The following is a 22,383-nucleotide window of genomic DNA, read 5'->3' on the forward strand; positions in this document are numbered from 1 at the left end:
ATAGATTCAAAACTAAATAAGAAGAAAAATTAGGGAGACTAAAGAAACCTACTTCTCTGAAAAATGTAAAGAAATAGAAGAACTACAAAATAGATATGACAACTTCAACCTACATAAAAAAGTCAAGGAACTAGCCGGAATAGGAAATAGAAGAACTTTAAATATATTTCTCGACAAAAATGGAAATATTATAATGGAGACCGAACGAAAACTACGACGATAGAAAGAGTACATCGAGGAACTATTTCATGACCAGAGAGAAGCTAGTACATCCGCAGATAGCCAAACCGGAGATGTGGGCCCAGCGATAACCAAATCAGAGGTTAGTCAGGCAATAGACTCTATGAAAACCAATAAATCTGCTGGTCCAGATGAATTACCTAGCGAGCTGATAAAGTTGGTCAACGAGAAAAACCTAAACATAATAGTAGAACTGTTCTAAACTACGGGAATGATCCCTAGAGAAATGTTGACATCAGCATTTGTGTATTTGCCAAAGACAGTGAATGCCAAAGAATGTAGTGACTACCGAACCATAAGCTTAATGTCACATACCTTGAAAATTCTGCTGAAAATTATCCACGCCAGAATATACTCTAAACTGAAGCTGGATATTAGTGACACTCAATATGGGTTCCGCAATGGTATGGGTACCAGAGAGGCATTATTCTCCTTCAACGTGCTGACACAGAGATGTTTGGATGTTCACCGTCCCCTTTACGTCTGTTTTATAGACTACAATAAAGCGTTTGATAAAGTAAAACATGATCGACTCATGGAAATTCTGAAAACTAAAAACCTAGATGAAAGAGATTTAAGACTAATAACACACCTCTATTACAATCAGCGAGCAATAGTAAGAGTTGAAAAAGAAACATCTGAAGAAATGGAAATAAAAAGAGGAGTCAGGCAAGGCTGTATACTATCACCTCTATTATTTAACGCTTATTCTGAAGAGGTAATGCGAGAAACTCTGGAAGATGAAACAGTCGGCATAAGAGTAAATGGAGTCTTAGTTAACAACATGAGATATGCAGATGATACAGTAATAATAGCCGATAGTTTACAAGACCTTCAAAGACTCATGAGTAAAATAGTAAAGTGTAGTAGAGTAGGGAGTACAGACTCTCTCTCAATATCAAAAAGACGAAGTTTATGAAAATTAGTAAAAACAACTATAATAATAACGAAATATTGATAGTAGAGGGCCAGCAGATCGAAAGAGTAAAAAAGTACATTTACCTAGGAACACTTAAGTATAACATAACATAATGACTACACTGCAGAAATCAAAGTCAGAATCGAAAAAGCTCGTTCTAATTTTATGAAAATGAAAAAAGTCCTATGTAGCAAAGATTTAACATTAGCTCTTAAAGTACGCCTAACAAAATGTTACGTATACAGTGTACTATACTATGGAGTGGAATCATGGACGTTAAATGTAGAGACAATGAGACGACTTAATGCCTTTGAAATGTGGACCTATAGAAGAATTATGAGGGTTTCCTGGGTAGATAGAGTTACGAACAACGAAGTACTGAGAAGAATAGGTAAAGAGAAGGAAGTTGAACTTACAATTAAAGAAAGAAAACTACAGTATCTCGGACATGTGATGCGGGGCGAGAAGTATGGCATCCTGCGACTAATAATGCAAGGAAAGATAGATGGCAGAAGAAGCATCGGAAGGAGACGAATTTCATGGCTGAAGAACCTGAGAGAATGGTTTGGTTGCAGCTCAAAACAACTATTTAGAGCTACTGCCTCAAAAATTAAAATAGCTATGATGATTGCCAACGTCCGTAGCGAATATGGCACCTGAAGAAGAAGAAGAAATGCACAATGAAAGAGTAATAACGTATAAGGTTTGTTCCAACATAACGAAAAGCGTCATGAAACGATCACGAAACTGCGCGCAGATAGCAAAATAGTACGTTCCATGGGTTATTTTGTTTACTGCGCAGTTTCGTGATCGTTGCATGACGGTTTTTCGTTGTGTTGGAACAAACCTCGGCGAATCGGTTAGAAAATTTACACCGAATATAACAAAATTCAGTTTGGCAAAATTGTGTGAATGTTACCTAGCATATCCCTTCTAAAATAAACAGAACTGTTATTTAGTCCAGACAAATTAATATATTTTTTTGGTAACAAAAATGAGGTGTTTTACCCATATAGCGTTTCAAATATGATGTGCAAAATAATTTTTCGTACTTCCGGGCCTAAAGTGACAACTTCACTCCCTTGTGACAGGTACTAAAGTGTCACATTTAATCCCTCCGGGATTAAATATTGACGAAACTCCCGGAACGATTAAATCACAAACAAACGAATTTAAGGGATATTTTATTGAAAAATATAATTAATTAGAATGGTAATTAACGTTAATATTCAAATTAATATTGTGACAGTTCGTCATATTGACCAGTCTTTCCTGGGTTAATGCAGCAGGTAACTGACGAGTAACAGATAGGTCCTTTTCATATTGAACTGGTGTTTGTTTCGAAGATCCTGCGGAAACAGGAAGCGAGAATGAGGACTGTGGCATAACTATAGTGGACGAATCGGCGACTTGACCAAATATTTTATCTGAAATTTTTTGTTTATTTTTAATAGACGATTCAATATATCCCTCGGCCACGTTGGAGGATTTCCATCCTCCATGTCTCTTCAGCACGTCTATTGTTGCTCCCGAATCAGCTAACAAAGACGCAGATGTGCGTCTAAAACAATGTCCCGTATAAGACGTCGCATTTTCTAATTTCAAGAAAGCTGCTATTTGCCGTGGAATTGTACCAAACATGTTTTTTCCTACTACTCGCGTAGTACATTCTTTGTTGATGTATTGAACAAAAAATTTTGAATGAGTTGTCCCTGTCTTTCGCAATGCCACATATTTCCGAAATATCGCCACAAAACTGATGGCACTGTTTTCTGAATTTTTGATCACAAAATTTCGGTCAATTTTATTTTTGGTGTTTCTAATCGCAATTAGGAAGGAATCGCCCAAATCTCTCACATCGTCGATTTCTAAATCAACCAACTCTTTTCCACGACAAGCTCCCGCAACGCCCAAAATAAGTGCAACCTACAAAAAAATTGATTTCTTAAAATTTCTGAATATAAACAAATTTCCAAATTTACCTTAAGCATTAAATATTTATCATCCGGAGCCTCCCGTAAGAACTGATCTACCTGCTCAGACGTGAGAATTCTTGACTTCTTTGGCTTAAATCCCTCATTTCTTCTCTTCAAAAAAGCTAATAATTTTGGAAATTTACTTATATCAATATCTTCTCTAATGTTAATAACCGATTTCAGCATTGAGTAATGTGCCCAGAGAGTTGAGGCACAAACCGCTTTTGATTTATCATCGAAGTAGACTAACAGCGCATTTTCAGTAGGTTGTCTCACATTTTTTAAGCGGCACCACTTTTTAAAAGCATCGTACTGCTGCTCGTATAGTTTTCTAGATTTCGGTGGTAACAATTCTTCACCTACTTCGGCTGCTCTTTTATCAATATCAGATACACCTTCTTCACTCATGATACCAATAATTATCAATAACAATGTTTCTTTACAATGACACTAGTAATGACAATGTTTCTAAATTATAACTGTCACAACGCAATGTTACTATGGTAACTTATTTTAAAGACAGTTTATTAAATGAGTTGAAGAGAGAAAAAACTGATTGAAATTATTGAAATAATTAATAAAATCATACTGGAAGTACGAAAAGTATCGTATATACCTTGCGACTGAAGTACATTTAATCCTTCAGGTAAATTATGGCCCTCCCTGCGGTCGGGCCATAAACTCTGCCTTCAGGATTAAATGTACTACTTCAGTCCCGCGGTATATAATGTACTATTAATTTAGGTTCCGCTAATGAACTTGCTTTTTTTGTTATTAAAGTAGAAAAACGTTAAATTTCTGTTGCATAATCATTATTGTCCAGTTATCGTCTAATTATTTTAACTGTACTAATATCCGTCTACTGATTTAGAATGATTAACGGTTTGTTAAAACATGTTATCTTTAGCGGCTTCTGCAATGTCTTATACATATCGAATTTCATTGTAAAAATGCGCATTCCCACCTTTTTGCGTTTTGACTATACTACATAATGTACAAAAAAAATGCACCCCAACTATTTCCAAAAAAAACATAATATGTAACCTAATTATTTGGTTTTCCTGAAAATGTTTATGACTACTTAGCAATAAACATTTTGCCTACAAACAGTTTGTTGCCTTTCATTATTGTGTGCAAACCCTTCTGAGAAAACAAATTGGGGTTGTTTAACCACATAGGTATACAGTGCCGGCAAAAAAATCTTTACAAAGAGAATAAAACGCATAAATCAGAAAAAATATTATTTTAATTTTAGAAATTTATACTTTGTCATCCCAATTGATTATTTTAGTTGGGAATAAGACCCACAAAATTGGCTTATTTTTAACTTAAATAATAAATTTATATGACAAAGTATTAATTTGTAAAATTAAACTAATAATTCTTCTAATAATAATAAATCTTCTTGAAATTTGCATAAATCAGGACTATTTTCAACAACTATTTCAAAACGCCCCGTATTCAAACAGTTCTCATTCAGAACCTTTGACAACCCTACAGCAGAATACAAAACGGCTTTAAATAGTACAAAAACAGATTTTTCGTACTTGAAAACTCTTATGTTCTGCCATCCGTTTGTCAAAGTTTCTGCCAATTTGACCGATGTACGTTTTTGGACAGATACCACATGTCCGTTTGTAAAAAAAAGAAAAGTCGAAAGAAAAGGCAATTACAGAGTGGTGGCGAAAAGGCAAAAAAACTGACATAATGTGGTGACTGTCCAAAATCTAACATCGGCCAAACTGGTTCCAGTTTTCGCCAGAGAACGTCGTGTTAGATATTTGGCGAACGCTATATTCGTATAATTTGTACGGCGGGACAAACCTCTTGCGAGCTGTTTGTTCGTCGCTCGTCACGAACCACGGCCTGTCGGTTTTTGGGACAAATACAAAGGATATTCGAAGTTCAATTTGGACGGCGTTCTCAACGATATTGTCTGTTCGTGTCCTCGGATCGAGATTGTGTAAATGACGAGTTCCTAGAGATAAGAAACGTAAGAAACACAATGTAATAAATTTTAATTTTATAAGTGATAAACCAATGATTGCTGTTTTTATTTATATCTATTTAGAACGGGACTTTGAGATAAAATTACAAATTAAATTAATCTTCGCACAAGTGTTGCTTCGTCGCTTTCCATGGATCGTGATGAGTTTGCGATGAGTTCGCTGTAAATATATTTTCAACGAACTGTATGCGAGCAGTTCGCAAACAGTTAGGCTCGCATATTATGTGTACCGACCTTTAGATAAAATGAACTTCCATCAAGTAGCGGTCGATTCGATCGCTTATTAATAATTATATTTTTCTAGGTACTTTATCAAGATAATTTCTTCTTCATTTCCTTCGCACCACACAGTTTAGATCCCATCCCCAAACATATGGTTTTTATACTTGACACTAGCGGAAGTATGTACGGTTTTAAAATTAGCCAACTCAAGGATGCAATGTCCAAGATTTTGCCTCAGTTAAACGAAGATGATGTCTTCACTGTTCTTCAATTTGAGGACTATGTTTTTGATTGGGATGAATACAAAAATAAAAATGATGTGTTTGGTCACGCGGACCCGGAAAATCTGCCTTATGGAAATTTGGCTGATCGGTTTCAGGTAAGTTGCATTGTTCCAATAAATCAGTTTGATTATTTCTAGGCCTGGATCCCACGTACCAAAAAAAGTTGATTAATAGCAAGCTGAAAATTTGTTCATAGTTTAACGGTGTCTCGTCGGACAAACTTTGATGTATGGGAACACTGGGACAGGGAAAGTGTTAATTGTGGAACAGGTTAAAAGTTTGGAACGTCAGACTACGAAAACGTCCCATGTATTTTGTCGGACAGAGCGTCCAATTGATTTGTTACCCTTTCATTAAACTCTCATGCAAAAATCAGACTGCTATTTATCACCAACTGGGCATTTTAATAAGTCCGACACATAGAACATGTCAAATCACAGGAATTATGACAGGTGATAAATAGCAGTCTGATTTTTGCATGAGAGTTTAATGAAAGGGTAACAAATAAATTGGAAGTTCTGTCCGACAAAATACATGGGACGTTTTCGTAGTGTAACGTTCCAAATTTTTAACCTGTTCCACAATAGGGAACTTGCACATTTTTTTTATTACATAATAATGTTGTTTTGTATAAAAATGAGATTTTCAAAATTTTACGCTTCAAAAACTCATAATACCTTCTTCTTCTTTCTTTCTATACAGACATTACTCTGTCTGTTTTTCAATGTGCCTCCAGTAAGTTGTCATTCCATCTCTTTCGTGGTATTCCCACTGATCGTCTTCCTATTGGGGAACCGTCCCTCGCCGTCCTTACTACTCTATTCGTTGCCATTCGGCTTATGTGGTCGTTCCATTCTACTCTTCTGCTCTTCAACCAGCCACTAATGTTGTCCACCTTGCATCTCCTTCGTATATCTGCACTTCTAGCTCTATCCCACATCGTCTTACCATCGATTTTTGGTCTGATGACTGTTTTGTAAATTCTACCCTTCACTTCTTCTCCGATGACCTTGTTTCTCCATATTGTTTCATTCAGGCAACCTGCGGCTCTGTTTGCTTTATTCACCTGATCTTCCACTTCTGTTTCGAGCTCTCCGAGCTGCATAGTGTGATGATTAGATATTTAAACTCCATAACTTGTTCTATTATTTGACCCTCCAGCTCTAATTTACACCTTATTAGATCTGCTGTTATAACCATGCATTTAGTCTTTTTTGGGGAAATTAACATGTTAAATTTTCTAGCGGTTATATTAAATTCGTGCAGCATACGTTCTAAATCATCTTCACTTTGAGAGATTAGTATTGCGTCGTCTGCATAGCAGATTATTTTAAGTTGTTTTTCTCCCATTTGGTATCCTTTTTTTGTTCTTACTTTTTTTATTATTTCGTCCATGATCAGGTTGAACAACAGAGGACTCAGGGAATCTCCCTGTCTTATCCCATTGCCAGCTTCAATTGGGTCAGTTAGTTCTTCATCTAATTTTATTTTTATCGTGTTGTTCTGGTAGATATTTTCGATCGTTTTAATTATTCCTAGAGGTACCTCTCTTGCGTACAATAAATGGATAACGTCCTTTAATTTGACCCTGTCAAATGCCTTCTTAAGGTCCACGAAACATAAGTATGCCGGTTTGTTGTATTCTAACGATTTTTCTTGAATCTGCCTCATTATAAATATAGCGTCGGTGTATGATCTTCTCGACCTAAAACCTTGTTGTTCTTCTGCTAATGTTATAATTTTATTCAGTTTGTTTGTTATCACTTTGATCGTTAATTTTAGTGTTGTGTTTAATAAATTAATTCCTGTAATTCTCTGGGTCCGATTTTTCTCCCTTTTTGAAGAGAGGTATTAGGATGTTTGATCTCTATTCTTGTGGTATCCTGTTTTGTTCTATTATTTTTTGTATTAGTTTTAATAATTGTTTGGTCAGGTCTTGTCCTCCATACTTTAGGAGTTCATTCGATATTCTGTCATCTCCTGGTGATTTTCTATTTTTTAATTTCCTTAATGCTTCCGTTACCTCTGCTTCTTCAATATTTGTTTCTTCGTTTGTTGTCACTTCAGGTGTTGGTGGTTCGTTATCGTTATATTTAGCAAACAGAGATCGAAAATAGTCTGCCCAAGTTTCCTTCTGAATGTGTTTCGTTTTTATTAGTTCGTTCATCTCTTGTCTTTGTCCTCTGATCATTCTCCATATTTCCTTTTGTGTTCCGTAGAAGTCGTGTTCCATCTGTTTTGAGAAACTCTCCCAGTGTTCTCTTTTTATTTGTCTGACTAGAGTGTTTGTTTCGTTTCTAATTCTTTTATAGTGGTTGTATGCCTGTTGTGTTTGTTGTGTTCTGTATTGTAAAAAGGCCTTCTTCTTTTCTTCACATTTTATCTTAACTTCCTCTCGAAACCATAGGGTTTTCTTTTTTGATATATTGGTAAGTATTCGTTACTTTCCTCTCTCCAAGTGATTCTGTTGCTGCGTTAATTATGTTACTTTTGAGTGTTTCCCAGCTTTCCTCGATGTTATCGTTTTCTAGTATTTCATTATCAGCAATCTTCTCTGATATTCTTTTTCTATATAAGTACTCCGTGGATTCCGTACTTAGTCCTTCGACTTTGATTTTTGTTTGTGTTGGTGCCACTCTCTTCGGTTTGAAACTTAGAAGTATAATAACTTAGAAGTACAAATTTAAAGTCTTCTGTATTTTAAAATGGTGCAAACGACCCGTGACGACACACAGTTTAACTATATGGTACCGTTTATGGTTATAATTAGGTATATGCTTCTTCTTCTTCTTTAGTTTATTGGCCTCCACCTACTTGGGTATACCTCGTCGCGGAATAAAGGAAAGATATATATATTTTATTAACATTATTTATCGTATGTCATTGTAATAATATATACCAGTTTGTTGACATTGGAATTTGATATAGTTATTGAAGGAAAGAAAAGAAGGTTTACTAAGGAACCTAAAAACATTTTGTAAAAGTACAAGTTTTCTATGAATAGTTCAAACGATCAAAAACACTTGTAACGTCACATAACTGTATTTTCTACTGACGTTTATAACATCTAATTTAAAATTCTGTTTACTTTGTTGGAACAATGTATACATATAAACGGATTACGTCACGACGCGTTTTGAGCTGGCTGGTATAATTTGAATTTTTAATCGTCTTTAGGGGCCAAACGAAAGCCAAACAAAACTTTTTTTATCTTTGATACATGTTTTAAATTATGTTCTGTTCTGATTTATAACATTTTTGTCGAATTTAAAATTTTATGCAAGGTCCCTATTAAAACTTCCCCTGTTCCAGTGTTCACATACATCAAAGTTTGTCCGACTAGACACCGTTAAGATATTAACAAATTTTCAGCATTTTATTAATCATTTTTTTTTGGTACTCGGGACCCAGGCCTATTCATTCATAGAGATTCTGACCAACAGAAACCTACAAGAATAAAAATTACAGCGGTTATTTTTTAATGATTTTACCTTCAATTCGTGTAGTAAGATTTTTCATCACGTGTTTAATTCTGTCCAATAAGAGTATTATTTTTTTAAGTAAAATTTAATAAAAAATTTTGGTCTTGGTAAAAGGTATATTATTTTAAAAAGCCCTATAGGGCTACAAACATCGAACAAAACGTTTTGTTCGATGTTTGTAGCCCTATAGGGCTTTTTAAAATAATATACCTTTTACCAAGACCAAAATTTTTTATTAAATTTTACTTGTAATTAATGGTATACAGCCAGCTACAGGAAATTCTTCCTTGTGGATTATTATTTTTTTGTTTAATTGCAACCAGTTTCCTAGTTTTGACAACTGTCACATTTAAGAAAATATCCATAATAAACTTTAATGCCTGGTTGCACCAACAGATCTTAAGCTTAAGACGGGCTTTAAACTCAGCTTATGAAACATACGCGTTGCACCATTGAGCCTTAGATCAACCTTCAGCTTGCCACAATTTGCCCAGTAAATGAACGGGAAATAAGGCGATACCGTGTAATTTTCAGGGTCAACTCCGAATTGCATGATAATTTGGATTTAGGTTCTACTTACCCTCCACTTCAAAGTTGAAATTGTGCCGTTGGTTGCTTTTACTTGGGGGTGACAGTCACCCCTTTTCGGGGGTGAAAAACATACGTTCAATATAAGACCGGAAATGGATAAATTGACTGATTTTAAGTAACTTTTGTTTGATAGAGTATTTTATATAAATCAATACTTTTCGAGCTATTGGCAATTGAAAATGTTTATTTTTCGACAAAAAAAACTACTTTTTCAGACGGTTTTTCGCAAATAACTCATAAAGTAAATATTTGATCAAAAAAAATGGTCTTAGCAAAAGTGTAGCTTATAAAAAATCGAAAAAAACTGTATATCAGGAAAGTCTATCAATCGAGTAAAAACAAAGTTGTAGCTCATGAAAAATACGTTCTTATTCGTCTAATTTAAAATCGAATATATCAAGGTGAAATCATTGAAAAATTAAGCACTTTTCAGGAAAAATACATTCAAACTTTTGAAGTGTTTATAAGAAGCTTTATTCTAATTGTCTCTAAAAGTTTCTAGCATTAAAAATAAGCGAGTTACGCTCAAAATACAATTGGCCCTCTTTTTTTTTGGTAAAAAAATCATAAAAATATCTACGTGTTTAGCTCCCCAAATGAAATTAATCGCTACCGCTTTACAAACAATTTACTTACTTATCTACTTTTTATATGAGCTGTCAGTCTCACCGGTTTAAAATGCTTATTTTTGAAAGTGTTATAGTTGAAAAAGCTTGAAAGGGTCACTAATCACGAGTGTATGCAAATTTTGAACAGCCATATCTTAACTAATTTTTGTCTTACGGAAAAACAAAATGAAACTAGCATATTTAAAATAGCAAAATCTACATTTTTTTACTCTTTAAGATTTTTCTTATAACTAATACTTTTTAAGTTATGTTGAAAAACGGAAAGTTTTAAGAAATTTTTGTAAATTTTTTTTTTACTATAAAACCATTTTTTGTTAAATCAACACTTCAAACCAATTAAACTTACAGATCATAATATAAACAATACACATACAGTTAAAATAAATGGTAAAGGGGTAATAATTAATTTTATTTAGGGTGCTAAATAGTTGGAGGTTTTGACAATTTTTTTTACCAAAAAAAGGGGCCAACTTTTTTTTTTCAGTGTAACTCGTTTATTTTTGATACTAGAAACTTTTGTAAAAAAACATATACATATAAAGCTTTTTTTAGATACTTTAAAAATGTTAATAAGCTTTTCCCGAAAAGTGTTTAATTTTTCGATGATTTCGCGTTGAATTATTCGATTTGGAATTAGACGACTAAGAACGTATTTTTCATGAGCTACAACTTTACCTTCACTCAATTTATAGACTTTACTGGTACAGCATTCTTTTTGTTTTTTTATAAGCTACACTTTCGCTAATTATAACTTTTTCGATAAAATATTAACTTTTTGAGTTATTTGCGAAAAACGGTCTGAAAACGTAGTTTTTTGTCGAAAAATCAACATTTTCAATCACGAAAAGTATTGACTTCCGCAAAAAACTTTATAGAACGAAAGTTGCTTATAATCCGCCAATTTATCCATTTCCGGGCTTATTTTACACACTCGTATTTCACCCACCGAGAAGGGGTGACTGTCACCCCCCAAGTAAAAGCAACCAATGGCACAATTTCAACTTTGAAGTGGAGGGTAAGTAGAACCTAAATCCAAATTTTCATGCAATTAGGAGTTGCCCCTGAAAATTACACTCCAAAACAGTCATTTATTGGGCTAAATGGATTGCCACGTGCATTGCATTGATAAGAATCTAAAACTATGGTGCAACGTATATGAGTCTTAAAGCGGCCCTTTTTGTAAGCTGAGCTGGGCTAAGTTGGAGCTTAAGATTTTTTGGTGCAACCAGGCATTAGTTCTCCATCTAATGTCAAATTGTCACGAGGAGAACACAAATCGACCATTTTAAGCACTCGAGTTTACTTCGGTAAGATTATTTCATGAATAAAACTGTATTTATATATAATTATAACTAATATTTAATTAATATCTTCGTCTAAATATTTGCTAAACTGTGCTGTTCACTTTAATAAGTTGAAAAATGTGTGTTAGTACAGCCGATATGTGAAACAATTGTGCATTTGATGAAAAAAGCATATAATTTGGACCACATATACTACACATACAAAGGTTCAAATTTAGATGGGAGGCCATCTCAGATTTTGCCTTCTACAAAAATGGCGCGCATTCAAAATGGCGACTATACATATCTGACTAATAGCACGATAACTTTTGAAAGAAATGTCCGATTTTAACCAAATTTGGTATGTAGGTTCTTTTTTTTATGTGTAAATCTGAGGTCTTGAATTGGACGAATCGGTTTACCAGAAGTTGTGTTTTTCCTGGTTTTTTATGTAAAAATATGTTGTTTTTTTTTTTCAATTATTTCACCCGGTATATGTTAATTTTTCAAAAAGGCAATAAAGCCATTGAAAAGAGCGTAAGAATATTTTTTAGGAAATGTTTTGAACTTTTTGCTTATGATAATTACCATTTAATAAATTCATAACTTATCTTCACATGTACCTATGTGCGGCAGATTCGTGCAAATGTTATAAGAATTATTGTGCATTTAAGGTAAAAGCATATAATTTGGACCACATATACTACACATACAAAGGTTCAAATTTAGATATGAGGCCATCTCACATTTTGCCTGTTACAAAAATGGCGCGCATTCAAAATGGCGACTATACAAATGTGACTATTATCACGATAACTTTTGAACGAAAAGTCCGATACGTTCTTTTTTTTATGAATAAGATCGAGCTCTTGAACCAGAAGAATCGGTTTACCAGAAGTTGTGTTTATCCTGTTTTTTTTTTGTAAAAATATGTTGTTAATTTTTTCAATTCTTTCACCCTGTTTATATTAATTTTTCAAAAAGGTAATACCGGCGTTGAAAAGAGCGTAAAAATATATTTTTTAGGAAATATTTTGAACTCTTTAGTAATATTAATTACCATTTAATAAATGCATAACGTATCTTCACATGTAGGTACCTATGTGCGGCAGATTCGTGCAAATAATAATATAAGAATTATTGTGCATTTAATGGTAGAAGCATATAATTTGGACCACATATACTATACATACAAAAATTCAAATTTAGATATGAGGCAATCTCAGATTTTTTTTACAAAAATGGCGTGCATTCAAAATGAATCTGCCGCCCATAGGTACATGTGCACATACGTTAGGCATTTATCAAATAGTAATTAACATAACTGAAAAGTTTAAAATATTTCCTAAAAATATATTTACTCTCTTCAATGGCCGTATTACCTTTTTGAAAAATTTATATATAAAAGGTGAAAGAATTGAAAAAGAAACAACATATTTTTATATAAAAAAACCAGTAAAAACACAACTTCTGGTAAACCGATTCTTTCGGTTCAAGACCTCGATCTTACTCATCAAAGAAAGAACATATATACCAAATTTGGTTGAAATCTGACGTCTTGTTCAAAAGTTATCGTACTGTTAGTTACATATGTATAGTCGCCATTTTGAATGCCCGCCATTTTTGTAAAAAGAACAAAGACTGAGATGGCCTCATATCTAAATTTGAACCTTTATGTATGTAGTATATGTGGTCCAAATTATATGCTTCTATCATTAAATGCACAATTCTTATAATATTTGCACGAATATGCCGCAGTATGTCATATTAATTGGGATCACTGAATGATTTTATACAAACACTTGAATTTTTTATGTACCTAAGTATTAAAAAATAACCTGTTGAATACCACACGATAGTAAAGAATAAATAAGAAAATAATGCTCCAATTTTTGTTCTCAAATTTGTTTCCATGAGAAAATAGTCACTCAAGCCCTCCGGGCTCTCGTGTTTTCGAAGTTTTTTTTTTGAAAAATGGCTTTGGCAGAGCCAATTAGCCAGACTTGTTTGTGATTGATTGCAGATTCATAGTCATAAATTTCTTATAAACATAAGTACATTCTACAATATTATTTTTATAGATACATTGGTACATTGTGTAGCTTTTTTTTATATTTTTTTAATTATTTTACTGTTTTTTTAATATATATTTTAATTTGTGCGAAACACTTTTTTTTCTTCTTTTTTTTTCTATTCTTTTTTTATTTTTGTTGCTATTTTTTTTCTTTTTTTTTATTTATTATTTTTTTGTTATTATTTTATTATGTGTTTTTTTTATATATTATTTTTTTCTTTTTTCAAACCACATTAACAAATTATGCCTATTATATTACGTTTACAACTTGTATTTACATAATTTAACATGTTTATAAATGAGATGAAGAATTTCCATATCATTTGTAAATATTAAAGTATTAAGGTTTATTGGGAAAAAACATTTTAAATCTTTTAATTCCTTATAAAAGTCGTTTATGTTATTTATGTTTAAATGACATTCTAATATGACATGTGTTAGATCTCCGATTTTGCCACAAGTACAATTATTGGGAGTATCTGACAAGCCGATTCTATGCATGTAAGATGGCGTAAGAGCATGATTGGCTCTCAGCCGATTAATGGTCTTTATAAAATGTCTGTTATATTCTGTGTAAAACCATCTTTTTGAGAATATCCTAGGGTTATAATGAGCAAAATTTGAGCCAGTATTACATTCTCTGAAATGCAATTGCCAATTATTTTTAAGTTTTTGAAGTTATACTTCTGTACGCGCATATGAGGGTGAATTTTAATAGGATTAAAACCTTTGATCCCGGTGCAGTCGCATTACAACTTTGCTCTGATTGGATGTTCAAATGACATGACTAAAAATTATCCAATATGGCAGCTGTATCCATAGAAAAAAGTGTTGTGTGATTTGGTAGAATGCGATCTTACCCTTCAAAAAATATGTCTCGTATTTCAGCACCTGTTTAATTGGAAGGATACTACAAATCTGGCCTCCACATAAGTGGTCTGTAGCTTCTACATGATAGGTGTGAAATTTTAAACATTCTTGCTGTTGATTGGATAGGAAGAGTGGCATAATCTAGCCTCCATGCTAGGTACACCATAGCCTCCATACGGTACTTCCAATATTTAATATTTTATTTATTTAAGTGGACAATAAAGGTAAAGCACAAACAACTTTTGTTTCTTACTTATTTATTTAAACAATAATGTGACATTTTACATAGAAATATGAGTAATTTGGATTAAATAAATGTTTACTTGTCGAATTTTTCCACCGTCTGCACACAACAGCTGAACGGAGCCATTAGACCTAACAACAAAACGTGAAATAAAATGTGTATTTTAAAACTGTTGGATAAACAGTACCTACAATCAGAAAAACTTACCTTTAAAAAGGTACTCGATTATGAAATAACAAAAATATCAAAAAGCACGACTGAATATCAGCTTTTTATGGTGACACAAACACATCACATAACCGACCATATAAAATAAGTGAACGACAACGAACGAACGAACACGAACACTGAACACAGATTCACAGATAGCGCAGGATTTGTCAAAAGTCATGTTCCACCAATCACAAGGCCGACATCAGCGCCTCTGACTAAATGGAAGGAAAATAAATACGATTACATGTTTTTTATTAGAGTGAGCGGGGCATGGCTGTATCACAGCTGTGGAACTGTGGTTTGGTTATGTATGGTGTATGGTTGTTGCGTTTTAAAATTTGTAGGAAGAGAAACAACAAACAAAAAGTTAGTTAATGGTTATACTGCCTTTTTAAATAGTTTTCATATTATATTTTTGGGCTTATTAACATAGAAGAGATGATTGTTGCATGTCAATGTGAAAGCCCATTAAACTGTGACTAGTATGAGTGCCGCAAAATTACTGATAAAAAACCTATTAGCTCGAAGGCGTAGAAAACTGTGGATAACAACAATCAACCGGGACGATCTACGATCTCGCTTATTCAAAGCTAAAGAATCTTACACTGGTACCTAAGTGTTTTAAAAATAGTAGATCAAATTTTGTTATGATACTGTCAAATTGTGAAACGTCAAAATATTTATATTTCATTTATTAACATTAATATTAATAATACAACTTGCGCCATTTGAAAAATGTGGTTTAAAAGTTTTTTATTATAATTTTGTGTCTTTGGATTTGTCTTCCTTGGGCGTAAAATAATAAAACATCTATTTTTATATTTCACTTGTCACCGTGATGTGTAAATATGTATATCTGACACGTTAATAGTATGTGCATTGATGGTCTTGTTGGTAGAGCATTGGACCAGAGATTGAGAATTCGCGAGGTTGCGGGTTCAATTCCCGGACAATTCATACTTTTTTCGTTTTTTTTTTAATATTTGGCATTGTTAAGTTTTGGTTAAATTTTGGTAATTATTGTTAATTTTTTGTATTGTAACTGTTAAGTATGTATATTTATTTCGTTGAAATTATATTATAATAGAAGTATAACTTCTTACGTGCGTACAAAGTACACACACATTCTTTTTTTGTCTGCTAAAAGTATCAATATCTGAAGCTGGAATTAAATTTTTGTTTATTTTTTCTCCTATCACATAAGCTGATTTAGCAAAATTGTCAACTATTTCATTGCCTTTTATTCCCGAATGACCCTTAATCCAAGCAATTGTTACATTTACTCCTAATTGTATAATTTCAAACAGAGTTTTAAGTATATTCAATTCAATGTGATTTATGTGTTTGACTATTTGAATGTTACTCAATCTGTCCACCACGCTTTTACTGTCAGTAAATATAACATAATTGCTAGTTGGATTCAGTAGTACATACTGAAAAGCAAACATTACCGCTATCATTTCTGCTGTGTATATTGAGCATTCAATAGGTAGGCTATATTGATGGTAATTTTTATTTTCGGGGAATACTACACAGCCCGTTCCATTTGCGTCTTTTGACCCATCGGTAAATATGTACTGAAAATTTGACCATTTTTCTCTAATAAGTATATCAAACATATTTGGCGGTAAATGTGAATTTAAATAACATGTTTTAACCTTGTTAGAAAATAATGTTTTTGTCATTGCACTGTAGTAAGGCGGAATTTGGCTTTTATAGATAACTTCACTGTGCTTTACCGTACTTAGATAACTTTCTACCAAAGGTATAGATTTTTTAGTTCTCCAGTACCTATGAGTGAGGTCTAAAACTGATAGCTCATGTAGATCTTGAACGTATTTACATTTTTTGGACCGAATTCGAGTTGTAAATTTATCACTGAGAAATTGTCGGCGTAAATGCAATGGAGGTTCCACTGCTTCATTTTCCATTATTTGGACTGGAGTGGATTTTATATAACCTAGGCATAATCTTAAGCATTTATTCTTTTGAATTTCAAGTTTATTTAGAAGTGTATTCGAAGTTGTCGAAGTTTTCGAAAAATTGTCCCATTATTGTCAGTTTATTCTCACTCTCTAGTGATATTAATATTGGGAAATTTTTCGATAATTTCCCGTCGTCAAGTATTACGTTAGACGTCCTTCGTTGCTATGCAAAATTACAAGTTATTGTAATAATTACTAATTACAATTAATGTTTTACAACTTGTCCAATAGAATAACATGAACAGGTTTAGCAAATATTCAGGCGAAGATATCAATAAAATATTAGTTAAACTAGTTTTGTTCAGTTTTGAACAGTTTTGTTCATGAAATAATCTTACCGAATTACACTCGAACTCTTAAAAATTAACGATTTGTTTTGCCCTCGTGACGCTTTGACATAATTTCACTCCCCTTTTAGTGCCAGTAGCGCCAAGTAGATAATATTCGTATCAGCTCTTTTGTATGAGTAAAAATGAGTGGCGCATACAATATTCCAGCCACAAAAGAGATGATATGAATATTACGTGGCGCGAAAATGGTTTTATTTTGATGGAAAATAAAATTCTAGCTGTATTTTGAAAAAATTTTCCATAGTATTTGCTAAATTTGAAGTAAAACGCGCCACAAAAGAGCTTCAAAATGCATACTGTATCAAAGGTACTCTTTTGTGCCCGTTTTACTTCAAATTTAGCAAATAATTTGGAAAAATCTTTCAAAATAAAACTAGAATTTTATTTTACATCAAAATAAAAATCCATTTTTCTACGAGCGTGCAAAAATGTCTACTTTCGCACACGCATTTTAGTTTAGAAAGTTTTACTTTTCCGCACCCTTGCTACTTTTCCGCACGCGTTTTACTTTTCCGCACGCGTGTTAATTTAGATATGTTAATATGGCCTTAAAGTAATTATAATACATGCATTAAACTAATATTTAGATAATATTTACTAATTTATTTCAAATATATCTTATTGTGTTCATGTTTTAATGAAATTAACGCGAGAATTCGATGAAATAAAATAATTTTGACATAATATTCGAAAGTCAAATCAGTAGACAATAACAGTGGTTTTAAATCGTCGTCATGGAAACCAAGATCTTCGTCATGCTAACCAATTATGCTGAAACTTTGGTTTTGACAACCTTGTCAAAGAATTAGTTTGTGTATGTATTTTCATATTAATTAAATTAATTGATTAAGATTTGGTCATTTTTTAAAGACTCGTAGAAAAAATATTGTTCCTAACGCTTGCAGAAAGTCTCTTTTCCGCACTCGACTGCTTGCCGAACTCCCGCTTCGCGTCGTTCGGCAAACTGCAGTTGCGCGCGGAAAAGTATGACTTTCTGCACTTGTTAGGAAATAGTTATTTTCCTAACAAGTGCAGAAAGTCATTCTTTGACAAGGTTGTCAAAACCAAACTTTCAATATAATTAGTTAGCATGACGACGATCTTGGTTTCCATGACGATGATTCAAAACGACTGTTATTGTCTACCGATTTGACTTTCGAATATTATGTCAAAATAATTTTATTTCATCGAATTGTCGCGTTAATTTCATTAAAACAGGAACACAATAAGATACAGTGTGTCCACGGTTATGGTGCCCAAGAAGAAAAACTTTTTTATTTTCAATTTTTGCGAAAAATGTCATTCTTGATAAAAAGTTTTGCTTGTTCTAAAACCCCATAAAACGAAATAAAATTCAAGTTTTTCAAATCCTGCTTAATTTTGTAGCCAATTTTATGTATATCCCTATACATTTTTGCACTAAGTTCGAAATCGTAACACAATAATCTAGTGTTGCCAAGCCACAATGTAGCTTAGTAATTGTCAACTCCGTTAAATAATTTGCAAAGTGTCATTTTTTTCGACAATGTTAAGCGTTCAATTAAGAATTTATCTTATGATAAATTTCATTATTAACATTATTGGATGATTAATTATTATTTTAATAAATAATTTGATAATTCAAGGAGAACGACAAAGTCTGGCTTCATAATCCAGAGAAGCGAAAGGGTTGTTCTCCCAAGTTATTATTGTTACAATCTCGAACTTAGTGCAAAAATTTATAGGGATTTACATAAAATTGGCTATAAAATTAAGCAGAATTTGAAAAACTTGAATTTTATTTCATTTGATGGGGTTTTAGAACAACCAAAACTTTTTATAAAGAATGACATTTTTCGCTATAATTGAAAATAAAAAAGTTTTTCCTCTTGGGCACCCTATCCGTGGACACACTGTATATTTGAAATAAATTAGTAAATAATATCTAAATATTAGTTTATTGCATTTATTATAATTATTTTAAGGCCATATTAACATATCTAAATTAACACACGTGCGGAAAAGTAAAAACCGCGTGCGGAAAAGTAACACGCGTGCGGAAAAGTAACACGCGTGCGGAAAAGTGAAACTTTCTAAACTAAAATGCGTGCGCGAAAGTAGACATTTTTGCACGCTTGCAGAAAAATAACTATTTCGCGCCACGTAATATTCATATCAGCTCTTTTGTAGCTGGAATATTGTGTCACTCATTTTTACGGCGTTTAGCGGTTTTTCAGACTTGTTACAATATTATTAGTCCTGTCGCCAGGGAGGTACAACGGCCTCCTTAATTCAGAAGGACTTACCCAAGTTTTTTTTATGTATTTTGACCCGTAGAACACGAATTTTTTGGGTAAAAGTTGATCCGGATGTCGATAAGATTGTTATAAACAAAGAACTTGAGGAATTACATAACCGCGATTTTTCGCAAAACAAAACATTTTTTTGTATTTTTTGGGTGATTATCAGCAAAGAATGGTCTTACAAGTTTTTTCGTAGGATTCATAGTTTTCGAGATATACGCGGTTGAACTTTCAAAAAATCGAAAAAGTGCAATTTTTGAACCCGAATAACTTTTGATTAAAAAATAAAATAGCAATTCTGCTTACTGCATTTGAAAGTTCAAGTCAAATTCTATCGGTTTTGATTATTTCCATTGCTAAAAATTAAGTTTTTATTTGTTAAACAAAGCCATAAACACATAGTGTGTCCCGTGCCCAACGCATGCGTTTTAATGTACGTAATCTACGTAGAAATTGTCTGTATGCGCGCCTACTCGTTGGATTTCAAATGAGAAATGCATTGAAAACATCATTCAATCACTATGTGTTTATAGCTTTGTTTAACAATAAAAAAATTAATTTTTAGCAATGCAAATAATCAAAGCCGATAGAATTTGACTTCAACTTTCAAATGCGCTAAGAAGAATTGCTATTTTATTTTTCAATCAAAAGTTATTCGGGTTCAAAAAACGCAATTTTTCGATTTTTTGAAAGTTCAACCGCGTTTATATCAAGAACTATGCATCCTACGAAAAAACTTGTAAAAACATTTTTGGCTTAGAATGACCCAAAAAATACAAAAAAATGGTTTGTTTCGTGAAAAATCGCTGTTATGTGATTCCTTAAGTTCTTTGTTTATAACAATCTTATCGACATCCGGATCGACTGTTACCCAAAAAATTCGTGTTCTACGGGTCAAAATACATAAAAAAAACTTGGGTAAGTCCATCTGAATTAAGGATGCCTTTGCACCCCCACTGGCGACAGGACTATATGTAGATGCTTAAATTTTTAACAATTTTTGTTTTGCAGTCGTATACTCCTTCGATAATTCAAGCCACCAAGAAAAATATAGCAACCATGACGGACGTTATTAATGACTTTTATGATTCTGGTGGTACTAACAGTATAGGAGCTTTAGAAGTTGGGCTAATGGCTGTCTCAAAGACTCAACAACTTTACCCGAATAAATATTTACCTATTATTGTCTTTCTCACAGACGGAATGCCAAATACTGGCGTTCGTGATACAACTCTCATCACTGAAATGGTAATTTTATTTCTTACTGCATCGCTATTTACTGTTTTTTAGGTTAAATTTTTTTTTAATTTATTAAATACAGTAGAACCCTGCAAATCCGAACTAAATGGGGGAACATACTGTTCGGATTATCCGAAAATTAGCCTAACTAATAATTCAAAGCTTTCTTTGTCGTTGATTTTGAGTTGTTGCACTTGTCTCAGTCTCTCCCTCTCCCACTTAATTTCAAATCACTGTCTATCAAAAGTCTTGCCTCAAAAGAAAAAGCTTCTGCATCTGGCTTTAAAATGAGTAGGCAACGTTTGACTGTTATGGCCTTACAACAAAATACTTTTAACGGTCATTGGCAAATCTAAAAAATCACGAGCTTAGAAAGACGTTAACATGAACGCTGTTCATGTTAACAGGCTTTGCCTGTTTATTATAGAACCCAAAGGAAAGCATGGATGAATAATGTACTTTTTAAGGAATGGTTTGAAAACAATTTGTTCCATCCGTTTCGAAATTCAATAAGGAGTGGGGCTTCCCAACAGAGCTCTATTTTTCTTAGACAATGCTACATAACACCATGGACTGAATGGACTTATAAGTTCCATTTTTCCAAGCTCCATAACAAAATGACCTCCTAGAAGTCATATAACTTCCAGGTTGTGAAAACGAAGAAGAAAGTGCAATTACAGAATGGATTAAAGCTGACGACAATGCTCTTCAAAAATTTACGGATGAAGACATTGTAGACTTGGTTCAAACTCAAGGCAATCCTAATGAAGATGAAGCAACCGAGAAAGAAGTTTCCCTGTCAGGTCGAGTTTCACACGCAGATGCCACTAAAGCTCTGGATGTGGCTCTACGTTACATGGAGAAGAGGTCTGCGTAAATGGTTCAACAACGCTTAGTCAAGTCGTTACACCTCCATGCGTCAGAAGAAAGTGACAGACTTTTTAAGAATACACCTTAAGGCCGATGCCACATTATGCGTTTTGACCGGATGCGGTGAAAACGCATCCGTTTCCAACGCAACCGGACCGACCTGTCACACTATGCGTTTAGGCTGGTGCAGTTTGTAAGCGCGTACCGATGACTCAAAACGCGTCCGGTTCCAACGCAACCGGACCGATCTGTCACACTATGAGTTTTCACCTGATGCGGCGGAAACGCATCCGGTTAAAACGCATAATCTGACATCGGCCTAAGGCTGCCGACGTTCTCGCAAGAATGTGGACACAGATACATAACTACCATAGGGGCAAGCGGGGCAGTACCCCGGGGACCCCCGGCCAAGGAGGCCCCCGTTTGGTTGTCCGTGCATAGATTTTAACGAGGAAAATAATAATATGTATTTTAAAAGCCGATCCTAACGAAATATTTTCAAATGACACAATTTTAGAAAGACCTCACAGGGTCACCCTAAACCTCAACATAAAGTTTTCATTTTTCACTGGAGAAATTAGTCTTTTCGACTAAAATGCAATTGGAACAGAACAGGGGCCCC

General features: G+C 33.4%; 1 protein-coding gene across 2 annotated transcripts in view; it reads left to right on the forward strand.

The window, feature by feature from the left end:
* Nucleotides 1-22,383, forward strand: part of LOC114329425 (inter-alpha-trypsin inhibitor heavy chain H3) — a 69,853-nt gene that overhangs the window by 15,223 nt on the left and 32,247 nt on the right. For both annotated transcript variants that reach the window (XR_003652320.2, XM_028278524.2), the window contains exons 5-6: nucleotides 5,448-5,744; nucleotides 20,664-20,900. Coding sequence is in view for 1 of the 2 variants with exons in the window: in XM_028278524.2 (XP_028134325.2) it covers nucleotides 5,448-5,744; nucleotides 20,664-20,900 (534 nt within the window). In the remaining variant the exon portion in view is untranslated. The remainder of the gene's footprint in view (nucleotides 1-5,447; nucleotides 5,745-20,663; nucleotides 20,901-22,383) is intronic.

Source organism: Diabrotica virgifera, chromosome 7 (assembly GCF_917563875.1).
Source record: "Diabrotica virgifera virgifera chromosome 7, PGI_DIABVI_V3a".
Lineage (NCBI taxonomy): Eukaryota > Metazoa > Arthropoda > Insecta > Coleoptera > Chrysomelidae > Diabrotica > Diabrotica virgifera.